The 19520-nt window shown below is 38.4% G+C and overlaps 2 protein-coding genes across 3 annotated transcripts in view; one reads left to right on the top strand and one right to left on the bottom strand.

Moving 5' to 3' along the window:
- LOC128026494 (serine/threonine-protein phosphatase 2A 56 kDa regulatory subunit delta isoform) overlaps window positions 1-16591 on the top strand; it is a 28879-nt gene extending 12288 nt beyond the window's left edge. Inside the window, exons 4-17 of the mRNA XM_052613696.1 lie at window positions 3228-3427; window positions 5593-5703; window positions 6352-6444; window positions 10272-10402; window positions 10618-10677; window positions 10790-10898; window positions 11728-11781; window positions 11951-12121; window positions 12221-12348; window positions 12460-12561; window positions 12649-12721; window positions 13220-13261; window positions 13704-13814; window positions 14238-16591. Coding sequence (XP_052469656.1) covers window positions 3228-3427; window positions 5593-5703; window positions 6352-6444; window positions 10272-10402; window positions 10618-10677; window positions 10790-10898; window positions 11728-11781; window positions 11951-12121; window positions 12221-12348; window positions 12460-12561; window positions 12649-12721; window positions 13220-13261; window positions 13704-13814; window positions 14238-14375 — 1523 coding nt within the window. The 3' untranslated portion in view covers window positions 14376-16591. The remainder of the gene's footprint in view (window positions 1-3227; window positions 3428-5592; window positions 5704-6351; window positions 6445-10271; window positions 10403-10617; window positions 10678-10789; window positions 10899-11727; window positions 11782-11950; window positions 12122-12220; window positions 12349-12459; window positions 12562-12648; window positions 12722-13219; window positions 13262-13703; window positions 13815-14237) is intronic.
- On the bottom strand, window positions 16470-19454 carry LOC128026496 (male-enhanced antigen 1-like). 2 transcript variants are annotated; one of them, XM_052613700.1, is made up of 4 exons: window positions 19335-19454; window positions 18912-19188; window positions 18710-18818; window positions 16470-17118 (listed from the first exon to the last, which is right to left on the bottom strand). In XM_052613700.1, the coding sequence occupies exons 2-4, from the start codon at window positions 19179-19181 to the stop codon at window positions 16955-16957; spliced, it is 543 nt and encodes a 180-aa protein (XP_052469660.1). In that variant the 5' UTR covers window positions 19182-19188; window positions 19335-19454; the 3' UTR covers window positions 16470-16954. The 2 variants fall into 2 exon arrangements, with proteins under 2 accessions (XP_052469660.1, XP_052469661.1); XM_052613701.1 differs by having other exon boundaries at window positions 18912-19191; window positions 19335-19424.
- Window positions 19455-19520: the final 66 nt, after the last annotated feature.

Raw genomic sequence — 19520 nt, 5'->3', positions numbered from 1 at the left:
TTTATGTATAAGAAATAGCTATGTGTTTCAGCAACTAGCTCCCCATCAGAGAGGGTTTTAAGTGTCAGTAGGAACATAGTTTCATGCCACAGAGCTTCTCTTAAAACTTCTCTTTTTAAAATACTTATCCCAATTGCATAGTTTAAATTGTGAATTGCATGCAATAAAAAGTGGACAGAATGCACTTTCTGTACTTGTTTTACACTGCTTCATTTACATATAGGCCTACATGTGTTAATTTAATAAAAAGCAGTAAGTGATCACTTGGTCTAGATTTTTTGAATAGGTAAAAGAAAATCATGTTTATTTATTATTTAAATGCAAATGCAGACATATCGAAATATATATTCAATATTGTAAAAATTGACAATATCGAGATTTTTTATTATTATTATTATTATTATTATTATTATTGTTTTTTATAAAGATTTCGCCCAGCCCTAGAAACCATAAGAATTTCTGTGATTAATTTCTGATTCTATTGTTTTTTTCAGCAGGGTAACGATACCCATACTGTGCTGCACACTATTGACAATATTGAGCTGAAGCTTGATTTATTTTCACCCCCGCACTGCTGATGAATATAATGTAACCATTCAGTATCAAAAGCTATTTTATTAATAAAAGTCAAGGGGCAGGGTTCACAAGTTTGTGTCCCCCTGGATGTTTGTATGTGTGTGCAACGCGATCTCTGATCTCGCAAACCAAAATAATAAACATGATTTTCTCAGGCCACATGTAAAATCATATGAATTATTATAACGATTATTAAAATGAATACGTATGGAGGACAGTTGATTACAATAATAGTTCTGCTGATTCCCCTCAATATTAAGAGTTTCCCCTGTGGGGTAAATAAAGTTAATTGTCTTATATTAAAATACATTAAAAATTAACATTGATATTCATCATACCTTTTACAGTACTATCAAGATAAAAGTCAAAAAACAAACAAGATTTGTTTTCAGTTCTCTGCCTCAGTTTCCCAAAAAATGTAAAGAATGTACAAACTGAAAACACTAAATACTTTTGTGGTCTGTTTTCATTAATTATTTTCAAAAGGGAACTACTGATGTGGATGTTTACAGAGAAGAGATCTCTTTTTTTAATTTAAGTAACGAACTTCCTCATCTAATATAATACACATTTGAATGTATTTGTTGTGACCCATTTAAACCACTGTACTGTTTAAATTAGAAACACACCTCTATAGTTTGGGCCGCTATATTGCCAACCCCAAATTTTGTAAAAGTTCAGTATCCGTCTCAAATTTCCTTATGGGTGCATCATCACTTTTCATGATTGTCTTCTGAATCTTTTTGACTTTTATGTGTATATACTAGTGCATATTTGATTTGATTAGATCCATATGAAAGTCACCCTGTGCATTCATCAGCAGAAAACCTGCTGGCTGCAGGCCATCCTTTACCTCCATTACTGTCCTTCTCCTCTCATCACTCTCAGAGCTTCTCCTATGGCATTGCATAAGATCTCTCAATCAAACACTCCTACTTCAGATTGCAGGCCTGGTGCAGGATGTTGAGGTTCATGGCCTGCAACTATTCTGGAAATCCTGCTGTCTTCTGCCAGCTAAAAGCATTGTGGAAAGAATTCACTTGAGTCAGCAGGGTAAACAAAATGTTTCGTACTTGCACAAAGGACATCATATCTCAAAGAAATTGATAATGAAATCATCTGACAATAGAGGTTATTTTGTGTTTGTCATTTCATTCATTGTGCTCTTTGTGTTTGGTGACATGTAAAAGGAAAGTTAGAAAGTTGTGATGGAGCTGCAGTGCAGTAATCCTCCTTTCCATGTCCTTCGTTTTCATTCTGTCCCCAGTGGTGCTCAAAAGTGGATCAATCCCCCGTCCTTTCCTCGTTACTCTGTTCAGTCCATCTCGATGCCACTGTCACGCCCAAGGCGATTTCTGAGTGATATTTAAAAAGGGAAATCACAGCTATTTCACTGATTCAAATATTTCAGGACCACTTGTTGGAGTTTGAGTTAGCCTGATGCATGCGTGAGTTGCATAACATTTGCTGACTAAATGTGTTTTTTCCTTGATGCTAGTGAAACATAAAATTAGAACTTCGTATGGCTTGGCAAAAGAGGCCAGGCAATCATATATCTATTTTTTTAGCCTATCTTCTCTTTGTATATTTTCTCTGTAATGGCTTGATGGGAGATAAAAGCACAATAGCTGTTAGCAAAAAGCTAAATACATTTAAATTAAGCAAGACACAAAATGCTGTATTTTTGCTTGGTGAATAGTTGAATATGAACGGTTAAATGTACGCATCTTTATTGATGTGGACCAAAATAACAATACATAATAATAAAATACAAGCAAATTTCCAAATATACCAGCATATTATTTTGCTAAAACATTTTAAAATGTCAAAAATGCCACGTGAGGACTAGGATGCAAATTAAAAATTGAATCCTCATCAGTTAAAATTATTATTGCATAAAGTCTGTTGATGCTCTCTTTTTTTTAATTGTCTGAGATTTTATATTCACAGTTCCTTATTTATAAAACTGCCATTTAAAAGGGTTTTGAAGAAATGTTTTCTTTTCAGGCACATTTAATGCATCCATTAACATTAAAGACTTTTACATTATCCCCAAAAAAATCTGTATATAATAATTGTTTCTGAAGGATCATGCGACACTGAAGACTGAATTAATGATGTTGAAAATTTAGCTTTGCTGTTACAAATTACATTAAAATATAAAAGTTATTTTAGGTTGTAATATTTCACAAAATTATGCTTTTTACTAAATATTTCATCCAATTAAATAACTTGCCATTCAAGCAAGAGCATTGTGATTTATATTGTGAATGTTCAGTATATTGCTCGTCCCCAGTGCTTGGTCACCTGATTCCAGTCCAGCTATTATGGCCTGCTCAGAATTGAAGCAGTGTGTTGGCTTGGCAGAACGGTGTTATTTTCCAAAAGCTCATGCAGGGACACACCGATCACAACATGCAGACAGACAAATGAGGTTCACAATCAAGGTGAGAGGAAGGTGTTAATGAAACCGTGGTGGACCAGAGAGCCCAAAATAGGAGCTCTGTTTAAACTGTGTGTTGGTGTGAAATAGCACAGTAGGAGGTCTGGAAATCTTTCCTGGGGTTGGTTTGATTGACTGATTTGCCTGCCGCCCGTCTCCTGTCGGACAGGTGTCACTCAGGCTGTTCTGTTTGTGTCTCTCATTCCAGATGCCCCACCCCTGGATCGAGAAGAACTGTTTGTCCAGAAACTGCGGCAGTGCTGCGTGCTTTTCGACTTTGTGACTGATCCACTAAGTGATCTCAAGTTCAAGGAGGTGAAGCGAGCTGGCCTCAATGAAATGGTGGAGTACATCACACACAACCGTGATGTAGTCACAGAGTCCATCTACCCTGAAGCCGTCATCATGGTGAGGGGGCACACACACATCAACTCATCCCCATTGCTTTTCATACATGGTGCATTTCTGAATAAAGTACCGCATTTCAAAAATCACTTGGCAGTTTTCTCAAATGTAATAATCGTAATAAAAAAAAAAAAGGAAAATTGCCCCTTTAATTTAGTTTCCATGGCAACGTTAATCCTCTCCTACCATCTCGAGATCGTTCGGTTGTGAACGGAGTAGGTGATGCATCAGCTGCACTGCATCGTGTGAGTCACCTTTCACATAAATACCCAAGAACTCATTCGGAGTGACGAGGCATGGAGGATTCAGAGTTATTGTACATTAAAACTGTGTTTAAAAACCAATCATCTAAAAATAATTATTCTGAACATTGTGATTCTTCATTTGACACCTGCGGAGAATCACAAGTAATTTGGTCTAGCTGAGTACTTGACAAGGTCCATTTGGTTTCTGTACTGCACACACATCTTTTGTGCAGTTCTAGGACTGTATACAGTACACGTGCATATCAAACATTAGCTTCCACTGCTGTTTTCTTTGTATTTCTCTCTTTTCGACACACATACACATTGGTTAGCTGATTCTCAGCTAGTCAGAAGTTAATGTGACGATACATGTGGCAAGTACACTGCCCTTCCTATCAGGACACATCTTCTGTGGCCAATTGACAGTAATGGCTTTTGCCTGACCGACACACAGGCGATTACTTACCAGACCCAGGATAAAATCTGTGTAAATGTACACCAGGGAATTATGGGTAATTAGCCATTATAAATCAAGACCTAGACACCTGCGTTTCCTTTCAGCCATTCATAATCAGAGAAGCGCTCCGCTTCGTCCCAAATAAGGCTCCGCAATATAACAAAAAATATATATAAATATTTGTTTACACTATACGAAAAGTTTATTTATTTTTTACTAAATGCAAATAAAGCATTATATTTAACTATTTTCTTTTATATTCACCAATACAAAAATGCATTAATACAGAGCAATATTTACATACATTGAAATGTAGGGAAATGCTATTAACACAGCATTTAAGACACTTAACGGCTAAAAAAACATTTAAAAATGTGTTTAAAAACACATTTACCCCTCACGTCCCCCATACTGTTAGGTCCCCATTAGACTCAGATGTTCGGTGTGAGGTGCCCCTCCCTCTCCTGTCTGGAGGTCTGAGCGACTCTAGTCTGAGGATGTGTTCGAAACATTGCGTCATCTTGACAGAGAGAGCAGTGCCGCCCCTCTGCAGTAGTAACACTCCTGTCCTTCCTCTCAGCCATTTTGGTACACGAGTTATAAGCAGTGTCTTACCACTCGTCACTTCAGAGGGAGTTGATATTTGAGGTCGCACAGATTTTATGTCTTGGATTCATGATGAGAGTTAAAGAAGGATGACATTTCGGGGATGTTTTTTCTGTGGAGTTTGTTTTTTATAACTGTGAGGTTTTTAGAGCTGAATTTTAGTGTAGTGTTCTACTGCTCATGGCTCAGATTCAGCATTGGTCGGTTTTATTTCTGGTGCTGTTCATACAGATTGTAATACAGAGCTCATCAAAGAAATGCATCTGCCCTATATATATATATATATCACCATCCTATAAAGCAAAAGAGACATTTGATGGCCAAAGAAGTACATCTGACACATCTTTACATTAGACAGCCATTAGAAATTGTCCACGTGGAATATAAAAGCAAAAGCAACTGCACAAGTATCTCTTATGATGAGTTTGGTGGGCTTCAGAGAGGTTCGGGATTTGTAATGCTTATTAAAGACAAAGTTTTCAAAGCAAACATTTTTCAGTGTGAAATTGAAGCAATTAAATAGTTTTCCAGTGTTTTCCAAATTTTTTGTTACAGTGTAGCAATAATAATAATTTTGAGTCAACTTTTAAATAATTAATAGAAAAGAAAAGCCTTTGTAATAAAGACAAATTCACACAATAATACTACTAGTCCTAATATATATAATGATAAAGAGAGGTATTATGAGAACTCCTCTATGTGTTAGTTTTTACATTTTCTCTAAGGTCTCTAATGCCTATTGTTTAATGATATACCAAATATAAATATGATATTGGTTTAATACAGTACTTCTAGTATATTCCTAAAAATGGATAGTTTATCTTTTCTCATAATTACAGATGATGTGTATTTCTTTCCAGTTTTCTGTGAACTTGTTCAGGGCTCTGCCGCCCTCCTCCAACCCCACGGGAGCAGAGTTTGACCCCGAAGAGGACGAACCCACTCTAGAAGCAGCTTGGCCTCACCTGCAGGTGTGTGCAACACTCGTTTTCTTTCCTTTTTAAATGTCATCTATCCAACTCTTCAGTGAATGTTGCTGGATGTCTTTGGCGTTGTCCTTTTCATATGCCTGTTTATGTTGTTATATTAAGAGGATTTTGGGTTATGAGAATGCAAAACTATATTGCTCAGTTTTACTGCCTCCATTTGCGGAAGTTTAAAACTTTGAATTTGGCCAAATCCAATGGCAGCATCACATTTGTCCTTTGGTTCAGTCTGAGGGGGATATTTATATTAAATATTGAATATCAGTCAATACTGAAATATGTATTGTGGAGATAAAAAGATCAAATTCAAAGAGACTTTTCTGTATTTGTTGTTACCTTTAGCACTATGCTAAAGTCATAGTTTAAAAGAGTGCTATTTGTGTAGGTCACAGAGTTTCTGCCTTTATAGAGCATTGCAGTCAGTTCAGGTTCCCTGCCAGTGAGGTTGCAGCGAAGCATTCACTAGGTTTTGGAACAAAACGTCTGTCTCAAATGATTAAAAAGCCTATTTGTTCAGGAACTGGCAGCATTTATTGTTTTGGTGGCAAAGACCAGACAGATGCATTAATCATGTATTAGCATTGAGCTTTATAACTGTCTCTCCTCCTCACCCCCTCTTTCTCCTTTCCTCAGCTGGTGTATGAATTCTTCTTAAGATTCCTGGAGTCACCTGACTTTCAGCCCAACATTGCCAAAAAATACATCGACCAAAAGTTTGTAATGTCGGTGAGTGTACTTTCTTCTGACGAATAGATGAAACATAGTTTTACAGCTACACGCTCCCTCTGATGTGAGTATCAGAGAGGAAACTGTTACAAGCGTGTTGCAGTGCAGCGATCAGCACTGGCTTGTGTAGAATACTAAGTCAAGTGTAAGGAAAGGGTATAATCACCATGCCAGCATCACTTTTGTTTTGACTGATATCTAGAGACCAGGGGCCTGTACCATGAAGCTAGATTAGCTGGCTAGCCAGGTAAGTTTCAGGTTAGTTTGCACCAATCCTGGGTTTTAGGTACCATGTAAGTGGCTTAGCTTTTAGCAGCATTCATTGTCATAGTAATTTACACTTCACGGCTAACCTGCTTATGTTCTGGGTTAAAGATCTCAAACTGAAGTTGGACCAATTAGAGGTGAGAAGGGTTACACATGTCTGACACACAGTCACTCCAGTTTATCTTGCTCCAAAGTAAAGGTCACTAATGCAAAAAAAAATCAGTCATTTTATGATTTATATAATTATTGTATTGTTATTCATATTATTATTATTATTATCTTTTACACAAGCAATTTTAGTTTAACAGTTATTATAAATTGTTTATTTTAAATAAATTATTAATGTATACAGATCATGTAATATAAATAAGCTGTATTATCACAAGATTGCACTATTTAAAAAAAATAATAATAATCGGACCTTACATGTCTCTATCACTATATATTTTCAAATGTATAAACCTAAGTTAACAAAGTTTATTTGCGCATCTTCTCAGTTAACAACGGCTCTGTGTAGTTGCAGCTGCTCTATGTGAAATCACGCATCTGATGGAATTAACCGCTGATTAGAGAACCGGCTTTACTGACGAGATGCGCATTAACGATCGGAGCACCCCTAACTGATAGAGCAAGATTATTTGTTTTATTTGTCCTCCTTCATGTTTCATATGACGTTTAAATTTGTTATTCTTCAATCTCTTAACCTTAAGCAAAACCTTTAACCTTTTAGTTTTGAATCTCGCTGGGTCTCTCGCGAGAAGTAAATCAAACTTGCTTTGTGTTGCAAGGCTCATGATTGGCTGTTCACCAGTGATGTCACACATTTATGTGCACACGCTCCACAAACTCAGGATCAAAGCTTGAGTTGACAAAAAGTTGATGAACAGCATCATGGTACCAAGAAAGCTGGATTAAAGAGGTTTGGTTTTGTCAACTAATCCTGTAACTCTGAATTTGTTCAGCTACCATCATGGTACAGGCCCAGGATTCTGGGACTAGAGTTTTATTGGCCTAGAATCATTCCATGAGTGTTACATGGAGTCCAACTCACTAGGTTAGATTGCATGCAATTAGTTTTGGAATGAATCCAATCCAGTTTCAGATTCTGAAAGTTCTGTTTATATGAACCCTAAATATTTGATGTGTGATTCACAAATTTGTTTGCTTACTTTGTTTGGCTGCTTTGATAATGTCACCGGAGCCATCATGAGTTCAGTTATCTAAGTGCCTGTTTAAACCTGGATAGTTAATGTGATTTCACTGATTGGATAGCTATCTGATGTGCTATAATGGTTCCAATGACATGTGCATGCAAAACGAATATAAATCTGATCTTTAATTTGTGCACTAAATGCAAATTTATCATTCACATCAATGAAGGCAAAAGTAATTGTATTTGATTTGATCATCAGCTAAGATCAGGATCAAAGACCACAATAGGAGAGAGCAAATACAGTGTCCTCTGAAAAAGAAAACATTTTGGAGGGTATTTATTTCTGGTCTTTTCATGATCGGATAAAATAGTGTGACGTGACCAAGTGTAAGCAGGCCCAGACATTCAGAAGAGCTTCTTAGTAAATATTTAGTCTCATCCACTGATCAGTTCATGAGACGCCAATAAACATGCACACATTCTTATGACGTAAAACTTTGTGTAAAAATAACAATCAAGGCATTGCTTATGTGATAGGGATGGGCGATATGAAAAAAATAATCACGATAATTTTGTGCGATAACGATACAAAAGACGATAAATTATTTTTTTCTCCAGCTGTGCGAAAACACACTCACAATCTTCTTACAGACTCCCACAGCTCTGTCAATCCTGGTATCCCTCATGCTTCTCTGCAAAACAACAACAAAACTATTTGTTTCTTTTGAATAAAATAAATACAATAAAAAACTAAAAAAGTTAAAAGAAAAAAATTAAAGTTCACTTAAAATTAAAATAGATTAAACAAAAAAAAAACATTTTAATGTTCAATTTATTTATGAAGCACATACTAATACAACAAAAGTTGACCACAGTGCTTCACAAAAGATAAAATAACACTGGCAAGGTCCTGATTTTAAATGTCTTGATTCAGACAACGTCATACTCCTAAGCGACACTATTAATGTCCTATCATACCATTAACACAGCACTAAATGAGCAAAAGCCAGAGTGAAAAAGTAAGCTTTCAAATGTTGTTTATACTCTATGAGAGGAACCTTCCCTGATATAATGAGGTAAACTATTCCACAGCCAATATTAAATGCGCATAATATAAACATTAGCTAATGTAATGAATTACTGTTCAAAATACTGCATAGTCACATTATTAATGCAGAAACAAATTCATATATACAGTCAATATTAAGCTCATGTTTACTCAGTGTGCATGCATTAAATTTACTGACACTGACACAAGAAAGAGTAAACTTACCAATAGCAATGTGTAGACAATTGCCAAAGCAGGACAGTCTTGTCCACATGTTTAGAGTGGCTGCTTTTACTATATTGGCCCCGCTGTCCGTTGTCAGGCACACTTGTTTCTCCTCATGTAAATTCCATTCTTGAAGAAACTGCTTCAAGCCACTCGCTTGCGATGTTTTCACCCATGTGGTCACCTGAGAAAAAACTTGTATGGATGCAACAGCTGTTCAAACTCCAGTCACTCGTTATGTAGTGGACCGTAATGCTAATGTTAGCTCAGTCATTCTGCTACTCCACATGTCTGCAGTTGAAACATAAAAATCCGCCGTTGACAGTGATGTTTGTACCCTAACGCTGGACTCTTCATACATCGCTGGCAGAGCTGTTTTGGAAAAGTACTTCCTTGAAGGGTATGTTGTATCTTGGGTCGTTTATGCATCCTTCGCTTAAATCCTTCTTTTTCGACCGTTTGGAATGACAACATATCTTTTGTCAAACAAAACGCTTCCGTCAGTTCTTTCAATCGTTTAGTTTACGATCTGTTTTCCTTTTTTGTATATTACGGTAGTTTGCTCCTCATCTGATGTAACCAAACCAGTTCCAAATTGTGGAGGTAGCTCCTCGCTTAACAACAAGCTCCTCTTCAGCATTGCGTCCGCCTTCCACCATTTTTGTTTTCACTCCGTCCGCACGTCTGACTTATGCAAAAAAATAAGGCACGCGTGCGCTGCGTGCACAAAACTGTCATCAACTAGACTTATCGTTATTATCGTGAGGAGACAAATTTTTATCGTGAGGAGAATTTTCAACGGTATATCGCAAACGATAAGATATCGCCCATCCCTATTATGTGAGAGGTATTTTTCAAACCGAATCCAAAGTGCTTAATGTTTTCTGATTATTTCAGATCAACACCACCCCTTTTAGTCCAAACTAAATTTTATTTAGCTCGAGCTCAGTCAGATCGATTGAGATGTTTAACACAAGGCTTTCAGTCAAATTGAGCGTCAATCTGATTAGTAACAAATTATTAAATTTTAAAATTAAATTATTTGAATGCATGTAAACATAGCTACTGGAATTGGGTCTCAGAGCACATTTCATGATTATGCTAATGACTTATGGTCATCTTATTTCTTTTCAGCTTCTGGAGCTTTTCGACAGTGAAGACCCTCGAGAGCGGGACTTCCTGAAAACCATCCTGCACAGGATCTATGGAAAGTTCCTGGGACTGAGAGCCTATATCCGTCGGCAGATCAACAATATTTTTTACAGGCAAGCTGTCTGTCAAACTAATCCATCTCCGCATTCGGTTCAGATTGTGCTAAAATGTTCTCATTCATAAACTTTGTAATGGTAGACAGAAACTGTGAGCTCTTAGAAGCAAGTCTGTCTTTGAATCAGCCGAGTTTGGCGTTCGTGAAAAAAGGTGAGGCCAAACTCTTCCAGAATTCATCCACTGAGTCAGTATGCTTGATCTCGCACTGTAGGTTTATATACGAGACGGAGCATCACAATGGGATTGCGGAGCTCTTGGAAATCTTAGGAAGGTGAGTGTGACCACTATCAGTGCTACCATGACAAGCCTGAGAGGAGGTCTTTCTTATTTCTGAACTGAAAGAAGCTGTCTGTCACATGACCGGTCTCATGTTCTTCCCACAGCATAATCAATGGCTTTGCCCTGCCACTGAAAGAGGAGCACAAAATGTTCCTCATCAGAGTGCTACTGCCTTTACACAAAGTCAAGTCTCTCAGCGTCTATCACCCACAGGTACGCTTAAGGAGAACACTCTTTTTTTTTTTTTGAGGACTTTTATGAAGAATTGTTTGTTTTTTTTATATAGGGGTGGATGATTATGAGCTAAATGCTTTGCTGTGAAAGTCTCCGTATTCTCAAAACGTTCAATAACTGCATTAAACCACAGTTAGCGCTAAAACTGATTGGCTGAGTGATGTTCAAGAGAGCTGATCATTTAGTTCAACGCCACTGGGATGTTTCGCTGTTCTTATTAAACCTCAGCTTGTCTGTACAGCCTCTTTTGGGGCTGTTTTTGCTGACGAAAAATATAAAAATTCACAATTGTGAGAATATTAGTATGGCTCTGATTATCTGCAGCTGAGGAGCACTTTTGCTTATGTGATTAAAAGTAAAAAAGTTTATTTGCTTGCATTTGAAAAAAATATATATCGGAACCAAATTATTAAGCTTCTATTAAGATGAACATTATTACTGTTACTCTGCAGCATATTAGAGATAATTTTGGCTCATCAGGAATAATTTTTCCAGATTTGATTTGAGGTAATATGTTCAGTCATTTCTCTCTTTTTTTTTTTTAAGTGTCAGGGTAAGTGCAAGTAAAGTTGTACAGCATTAGCAAGGTGATTAGTAATGGGGATTTGGTCATGGGTCAGTTTTAGATGAGAAAAACCCCTTCCTCTGTATCCATAGTCTATACTTCATAATTAAGTTTTATAGGTTATGATGTTTTACACAATGTATTAATAGAATGAAGAACAGCGGTGACTCCGTGTTAATCATCCTATTGTGTTTTTTGTAATGTCTATTTGAAAAATAAAAAAGTATTTTCCTGTGCTTTCAGCTGGCTTACTGTGTGGTGCAGTTTTTGGAAAAGGACAGCAGCCTCACCGAACCCGTAAGATTTACAGCCTTGGCACAGCTGCACTTTTGCCGTTTCCTTCAATAATAATAACTTTTTCTTTCTAGTTTTTCTGTTTGAATTCTCTTTTCATGTTGAACTTGAGCATGGCTAGTGCACAGCTTTCTCACAGCTGTTTGCCTCCTCCTGTGTTCATCTGCATCAGGTGATTATGGGCCTGCTAAAGTTCTGGCCCAAGACTCACAGTCCCAAGGAGGTGATGTTTCTGAATGAGCTGGAGGAAATCTTGGATGTCATTGAGCCCTCAGAATTTGTTAAAGTCATGGAGCCCCTGTTTAGACAGCTGGCCAAGTGTGTATCAAGTCCACACTTCCAGGTACTACAGCAGTATAGTACTTTTCAGACTCCTTGAACATTGAGAGACTTGTCATCTTACCAAGGTAACGGCGGTCTGTAATGACCATGTGTGTTCTAGGTTGCTGAAAGAGCATTGTATTACTGGAACAATGAGTACATCATGAGCCTGATCAGTGATAACGCTGCCAAGATCCTCCCCATCATGTTTCCCGCGCTCTACAAGAACTCCAAGAGCCACTGGAACAAGTACAGCCACACTTGTTAATCAGTTAATTGTTACATAAAGTAACTTGTCACATCCTGGTTTTCCATTCTGTTCAAATGTCTGGACTAATAGAGCTGTGTTTCCTCCTGCAGGACAATCCATGGGCTCATCTACAACGCTCTGAAGCTCTTTATGGAGATGAACCAGAAGCTGTTTGATGACTGCACTCAGCAGTACAAGGCTGAGAAGCAGAAGTAAGTGAATGATGGGAGAAAGCGAAAATATGGGGGCGATTTGAAGACATGGCATATCTTAAACTCTGTTTTCCTGTTCTTCATTAGAGAGAAGTACAAACTTAAGGAGCGGGACGAAATGTGGCATAAAATAGAGGCGCTAGCAAAACAAAATCCACAGGTAAACACTAGCAATCAAAAGTTCAATTTATAATTTTTTTTCTTTTTTTTAATTCATTTAATACAGCGCAAACAAATGCAGCCTTAGTGAGCATAAGAGATTTTTTGAATAACAGGTGTGTACATGTAAAGACGATCAAATAGGACATACTGTCAGTGGAGTCTTGTATGTATTTTATGTATTTTAAATGAGAATTAATCATTTTAAGAGTAATTTTATCAGGTGCTTGGGTATTTCTAGTTGTATAGTAATAGGAATAGTTTACCTCTATTCCCAAAGCTTTGTGTGTAACTGTAACAGCCTGAGTCCCTTAATTACTGATAAGTATAAGGGGAAGCTTGTTTTCTGCCTCTCAAACTACTCCTGACGAGTGTAATTACCACTGCTCCTGTCTCTAGAGTCACCAGTGTGCTCTGAGGGCAAACACAAAAAGTTTAATCTAATGATGAGGGATCCTGTGAATGGGTTTGTCAACTGGTGCGTTTTGGGTTTTCACAGAGTACAAAGATTGAGCTGCGGCCTGGTCTGGCTCAAGAGGAGGTGAGTCATTCATTTCTGTAAATGTAACAGTTGTCATGCATTCATCTTACTCTTTGGGCTACTTTCATGTTTGGTATGACCAAAACTTTGAGTAATTCAATAGCACAGTTTTTGCTGGAAATTTGAATATTTGAATAACCATACAGTTATGCCTATTGTTTTTTTGCATAATCCAGTAAATGAAATGCTTTGAAATCTGATCTTGGATGTGCACATTCAAGGCCTTGATAAAATAGCTATTATACACACGACGCTGTTTGACTGCACATGATTTAGATTATGTATTAATATTGCAAGTTGCTGTGTAAACAAAACATTGTGACAGATGAACAGGTGCTGGTCATATAATTAGAATATCATCAAAAAGTTGATTTATTTCACTAATTCCATTCAAAAAGTGAAACATGGCATGAACAAAAAAACTGTGTGTGTGTGTGTGCAGTATATGATGTTTAATGAAGGAGGGATGCCCCTGTACTCAATGGAGACAGAGACCCCTACAGCCGAGGACATCCAGCTGCTGAAGAAGACTGTGGAATCAGAAGCCTCACAGGTACAGACACTTCACAGGATCTTCACAGACACAAAAGATGTCCATCAGCATGCAAGTTCATTTTAGAGCATGGGTGCCAAGCTCATTTCTTAAAATTAAGAGTTGTCTATGTAGTGCTTTTTTACATGATTTTCTGGATCTAAGAAGGTAAAAGTGTAACTTGCTGCTTTAACAACTAACACAGAGTAAAAACAGAACCTAGTCAACAATATCCTTTGGGCTGGATAACTTCTGAAGTTGAAACCAAAAATCTGTGTTAATGTTTGGCCGAAATGAAAGAAACTACAGTTTATGAAATTACATTATATAATATGTATGTATGTATGTATGTATGTGTCTTTTTGTGTAAAAACTGATATATACTTTGCCTTTAGTGAAGCTGTAAGGAGCACTGTCTCAGTAATATAACCGTTTTCTTTACAGGGGTTAAAAGATATCAAGAAGGAAAAGGTTTTGACGAGGCGAAAGTCTGAGCTGCCACAGGACGTGTATACTATTAAAGCCCTGGAATCTCACAAGCGAGCGGAAGAGTACCTGACGGCCAACCAGGAAGCCCTCTGACCGGGGAACAACGCCACCCTCCACCGCGCCTAAACTGTCCCTCTCGTCTTGGTCCAAAATTGTGGCGTGCTGTAACCCACCTCTCTGTTCCCCCGCCTCTGTCCATACACTCTTCCTCCCTGGCTGTTGGAGAGCCCCGTCTGTGTACGATCTAGCCCCGCAGAGCAGTGGAGCGCTCCCATGAACTCTGTCCCTCGTCCTAAGCGTGCACAAACACTTTCCAAAGTCTTCACAAATCCATAGCTGCTACAGAAGCTGTTAGAAAGCAGTGTGGGTTACAAATAATGAAAGTATGCTTGTTTTTCTCTCCACACCGCTTTATTTTGTCCACTTTGTGCTGTCTTCATTTGTCCGCATGTTCCCTATCCTGTTTTCACCACTGCTTGAGAGCCCTTCCTGTACTCCAGTCACTGCCTCTGTAAATCTGTTTGCAATGAAGGGGCCACACTTAACTAAATGAATCATGTTACTCGAGATTAATGAAGACCTCGGTGGGGATGGTGACCCCATGTTGGATTTTCATTCAATACACTATATGGAGAAAGCAGCTTTATGAATTAGACATGCAAATCGGAGATTTGAACCCACAAGGGATTGCAAATCTATGTCAGATGCTTCTCTAGATGTACACCTGAGAGGGTATAAAACAATTCTTTCTCCATAGTGGCCCGGCGCTATAAATGCTTCAGTTAGTCATCAGAAGAAGTCGTCATTTTTGAGGTCAAGGCCACATGTTAAGAGGCAGAGGCTGAAGAGTTCGACCTTATAAGTTTGCTGTTTTCCCAGTGATTGTGTTCATGATCGACAAAGGAAAGAAAAACAAATGTAAGGGAGGTTTGTGGAAGCAATCATCTCTAAACACCACCAGCAGAGCGCTTGATGACAATGCTGTAAAAGTTAGTATACAGTCCGTTTACAGTAGCGGAGAAGACAAGAATGTGCTCTAAACGCATGCACCAATGGCCTATTGGTCCACACTGCACTTATTTTGTATGCATCCGTGTTTTATTTTCGTTTTAAGACTGATACCCATCAAATCGAAACGTCCTTTTTTCACTGCCTAGCTTTTGCAAGGTGTCTCGTTTGTGCTCCGTAGGTTTAAAAACTAGAAAAGAACAAAAAACAAACTCCCTTTGAGCCTTTAAAAAAAAGATCAGTTATTACTGTCCTGTCCATGATTGTATGTCTTTTTTTGTTGCTGTTTTTTCTTTCTTTTTCACTTTAAAGCGCCGAAGCAATATTTTTTTCAGGAATTAGAACAGTGTGGAAACCATGCACTGGACTAGTGTACGATCAAGCGCTATACAATCCTCCTGATAGGACTATATATACTTAAAGAGAAAAGATACTCGCTTGTCCAGGCTTAATATATGGATAACTGACAGCCTGATGTTGCTGTTGCAAATACTGTTGTACTGTATATTGTCATGTATATTGCTTATGATTGTGCCCTTGCCCACCTCATGCCCTTCAGTATTCCCTTTTTATGCTCCGAGTTCATCTTTTCTTTCTTTTTTTTTGCTTGTATGACTCCATTCTGATGCATAATGTCCCCTCTCTGTTGTAAAGGTCAGTCTCGTGAAGTGTCACTTTGATCATTTCAACAGTGAGGGAACATTTACTCCTCGTAAAGCCTGCTGGACAACCCAACGTCTTACTGCTATCCGATGCGCAGCTCTAAGGTCCCGCTGTAGTTCGCCCCGACATCCACTTGCTGCTACACCGCTTCCATCGCTTCAGTCATGTGCATATGTTTCGCCTCGTGCGATTTACAGCAGTGCAGAGGTGATGTGTTTGAAGTGTTGACGTCACCTCGGCCTGTCAGCATACAGGAATGACTTGTCCGTGCAATCAAGAGCATGATTTGCCAACCTAGCTGCCTCTACATGAACCAAAACATTCCAGAAACAATCCAAGGCAACTTCACTCTTGAACACAGCATGCTTCCTTTCTCAGCGCAGCTCGACAGGCGGATGGGGCCGTGTTCTGCTTGTCTGGCAGCAAACCGAGGGAAATGAAGAACGTATGGGTCTCTCCACACTCTCCCAGCCCTCCCTTCCCAAGTCTGACACTAATCTTAAGCTGCTTTCCAGGTCATATGTACATACGTTGTACTTTAATTAGGTTGCGCATTACATAGTATGAAAGTCATATTTTGTACAGATGTTCATGTATGTACAGAACGAAAAATAAAGAAACAAAAGACGCGACGGCCATTTGTGTTGCTCGAGCCGTGTGAGACACATAAAGGATCAGTCACTCATTGCACAGGTTATCAACAGTCAGATTCATTTAGATGTGATTATCACAGAGATGCACTATATATGCTGACATACAAGTCTTGCAAAATTCTCCACTTTACAAACCTCAAGAAAACCCTGCATAATTTATACAGATGGGTTGAGAAACATCTGGGGTGTTTTCAGGACAGTTTTCACCTTCTGTTTAACGGCATCAACTGGACACTTGCAGTGTATCAGCTTAAAGCAATTAAAAGGCTTTTCAGTCCACAGTTTGTATAAACCACAGCGAAGGTGATAATTATGCTTTTTGATTAGTTTGAGAGGAGCACATCTGTTTCACTTGCGTTCCAGTCTCAGGCGTGCAGAGCTGTGTGTGGACTGAAGCGTCTGCTGGACCATGTCCTTCCACTGGTCATCTGAGATCTCCTGGGCCCACGCAGGGATTACTAGAGTCGGCAGATTTACAGCCGCCATGGTCCGTTTCACCAGCTCAACTTGATCTGTGATGACAAGAGAGAAAACAAGATATACTGACACCTAAAATATATATATATTGCTAACATTTTATAATGCTAATATCAATCAATATATTAGTGCTTTTATTTTAAATTGGTATGAGATCATGGATATTTTATTGTGCATACTCCTTGTATTTGGTTTGTCATCGACCGATTCTTTTAAGTCTTTAAAAACACTAATATTTTAAAAACACTATATATAATCTATGGTAGAGGAAAGAAATACAGTATAATGTGAAGCCTAATTTAAGCTTTTAAAAGGATTGATTTTAGTGTTTTATTTACTGGACATTAAAAGGCCATAACTTGAAAAGAATCTGTATTTAACGTTTTTAAAGTTAAAAACTACATTTTGACTTAATTCCAAATGTAAATTTTCTGTCTGAAATATCACTAATGTCACAAAACATTTTTGTACAATAATTTCACCTATAAATTCTAAAATTCAAATTGTGCAATAAAAATACAATATTACAAACTAATATTACTGTTAAGTTCAACAATTTTGTGTGTTCCACCTGTTAATCCCAATTGTGCTAAATGTTTTAAATAGTAGTAGTATTACTATTAAGTTAAATTCAATTTTGTTAGTTTGTTTTATTAGTTTGCTTTTATTACGTTGTATTCGTTATAACGGGCATTTAAAAAGAGCTCAAGTCAAATTTTCTACAAATCATTTTCTACAACACATTGATTCAGAGCAGCTTTAGAGATAATCTTATTAAAGGGATAGTTCACCCAAAAATGAAAATTTGATGTTCATCTGTTGACCCCCAGGGCATCCAAGATATAGGTGACTTTGTTTCTTCAGTATGACACAAACCAAGATTTTTTTTACACAAATCGTTGCAGTCTATCACTTATAATTTAAGAGGACGGAAATCATGGCTAAATAATACTTAGAAAAACAAACAAAAACAAATTAAACCTTGTGGCTCGTGATGATATATTGATCTGTAAAGACACAAAACGATTGGTCTGTGCACGAAAAGCAGTATTTATATATACATATATTTACCTCTGATGCCTGAAGTGTAGGAGCGCCTCCTCAAAACACAGCCTTCTTCTTCTTGCATTACAGTGAATCGCAGACTTATAAGTGCATCACCTCCACCTATCTCTCAAGTGGACCACTGACACTCCTAATTGAGATTGTAGATAAAGAGTCAATGGTCCACGAGCTGCAGGGTTTAATTTAGTTTTGTGTGGCGTTTGTTTTTGTGTGTGTAATGTATTAGCAGTGTTTCCCATTCACATCCATTATATGACTGACAGACTGCAACAGTTTGAGTTAAAAATCTTTGTTTGTGTTCTACTGAAGAAACAAAGTCACCACAATCTTGGATGCCCTGGGGTTAAGCACATAAACATTACATTTTCATTTTCGGGTGAACTATCCATTTCATGTTTACAATATCTTAAACTCTTCATGCATTAGTCACATTAAGCAGATTAAAGTCGGATGATAATATGGTGTACATTATGCAATGACACGTAGGTTTTTTTTTTTTTTTTTTTGTCAAACTGACAAGGAACTAATTGAAACAAACGTGAAGTCTGTTGTCTTCATCACCTTCATCCATGGGAATGGACGCGTAACTTCTCCAAGCAGCGGCTCCTTCAGGATCCTCCTCTTCATCACTGTCAGGAGGAGGAGGCTGGGGCAGGAACAGACCCATGGCCTGCAAAATGATCAGAAAGATGACAACAATCAGTGGGAAGTGTACACCAGCTACCCAGAGAGGAGGAGGGAGCCTGCACCCCCGGTGCTGTACCTCTATTCGCCCCTGGACCTCCTGCAGCTGCTCTGCGGGGGAGCCTTCATCCACGGGCTCTGTGTGTGAGCCGCTCGTCCCCTCTGGCTCTTGATTCAGAGGCTGATAGTAATATCCAGCGCCTCCGTCCTCGTCCTCGTCCTCCTCCATGTCCTCTCCGCTCCACTCCCCCGGCACAGCGGTGTCTAGAGGCCGGTCTTCCGCCTCATCCTCCTCGGAGCTCGGGGAGATTCTCTCTGGACCCATCCCTCGGGGCCTCGCCACTTCCATTCAACAGCTGCTGACAGACACAGCGCACGAGACGCTTTCATCTCGGCAGAGCTGCTAAAACACTGCTTACACACATACACTTATAATCCCAGGAGACGACTGTTTAACACACCGAGCACCCTGGCGTGCACGAGCTCAGACGGTTTCTCCTACCTGTATCTTGTGTCGAGCGCTTGATCCAAGTGTTTTTGTTCAGGGGAGCTGTTCTTCTTCTGTGGTTTTTAACGGCAGCTTGCATCGTAGAAGTTGCATTACTGCCATCATCTGGAATGACTCTGCTGAAATACAATCATGATTGAGAAATGAACAAATGAATGTTCCTCAAACGCCTGATGATTG

The sequence above is a fragment of the Carassius gibelio genome, chromosome A13 (assembly GCF_023724105.1).
Source record: "Carassius gibelio isolate Cgi1373 ecotype wild population from Czech Republic chromosome A13, carGib1.2-hapl.c, whole genome shotgun sequence".
Classification (NCBI taxonomy): Eukaryota; Metazoa; Chordata; class Actinopteri; order Cypriniformes; family Cyprinidae; genus Carassius; species Carassius gibelio.
The sequence above is the reverse complement of the archived record's forward strand: the minus strand, read 5'-3'. Positions and strand labels throughout refer to the sequence as shown.

Bases quoted from the DNA above. Each gene is read 5' to 3' on its own strand.
- LOC128026496 (XM_052613700.1), bottom strand. From the start codon at position 19,181: ATGGAAGTGGCGAGGCCCCGAGGGATGGGTCCAGAGAGAATCTCCCCG. The intron at 18,819-18,911 runs GTACAGCACCGG...ATCATTTTGCAG, and splicing joins AGGTCCAGGGGCGAATAGAG to GCCATGGGTCTGTTCCTGCC. The intron at 17,119-18,709 runs GTGATGAAGACA...TTGTCATCACAG, and splicing joins GTCCATTCCCATGGATGAAG to ATCAAGTTGAGCTGGTGAAA.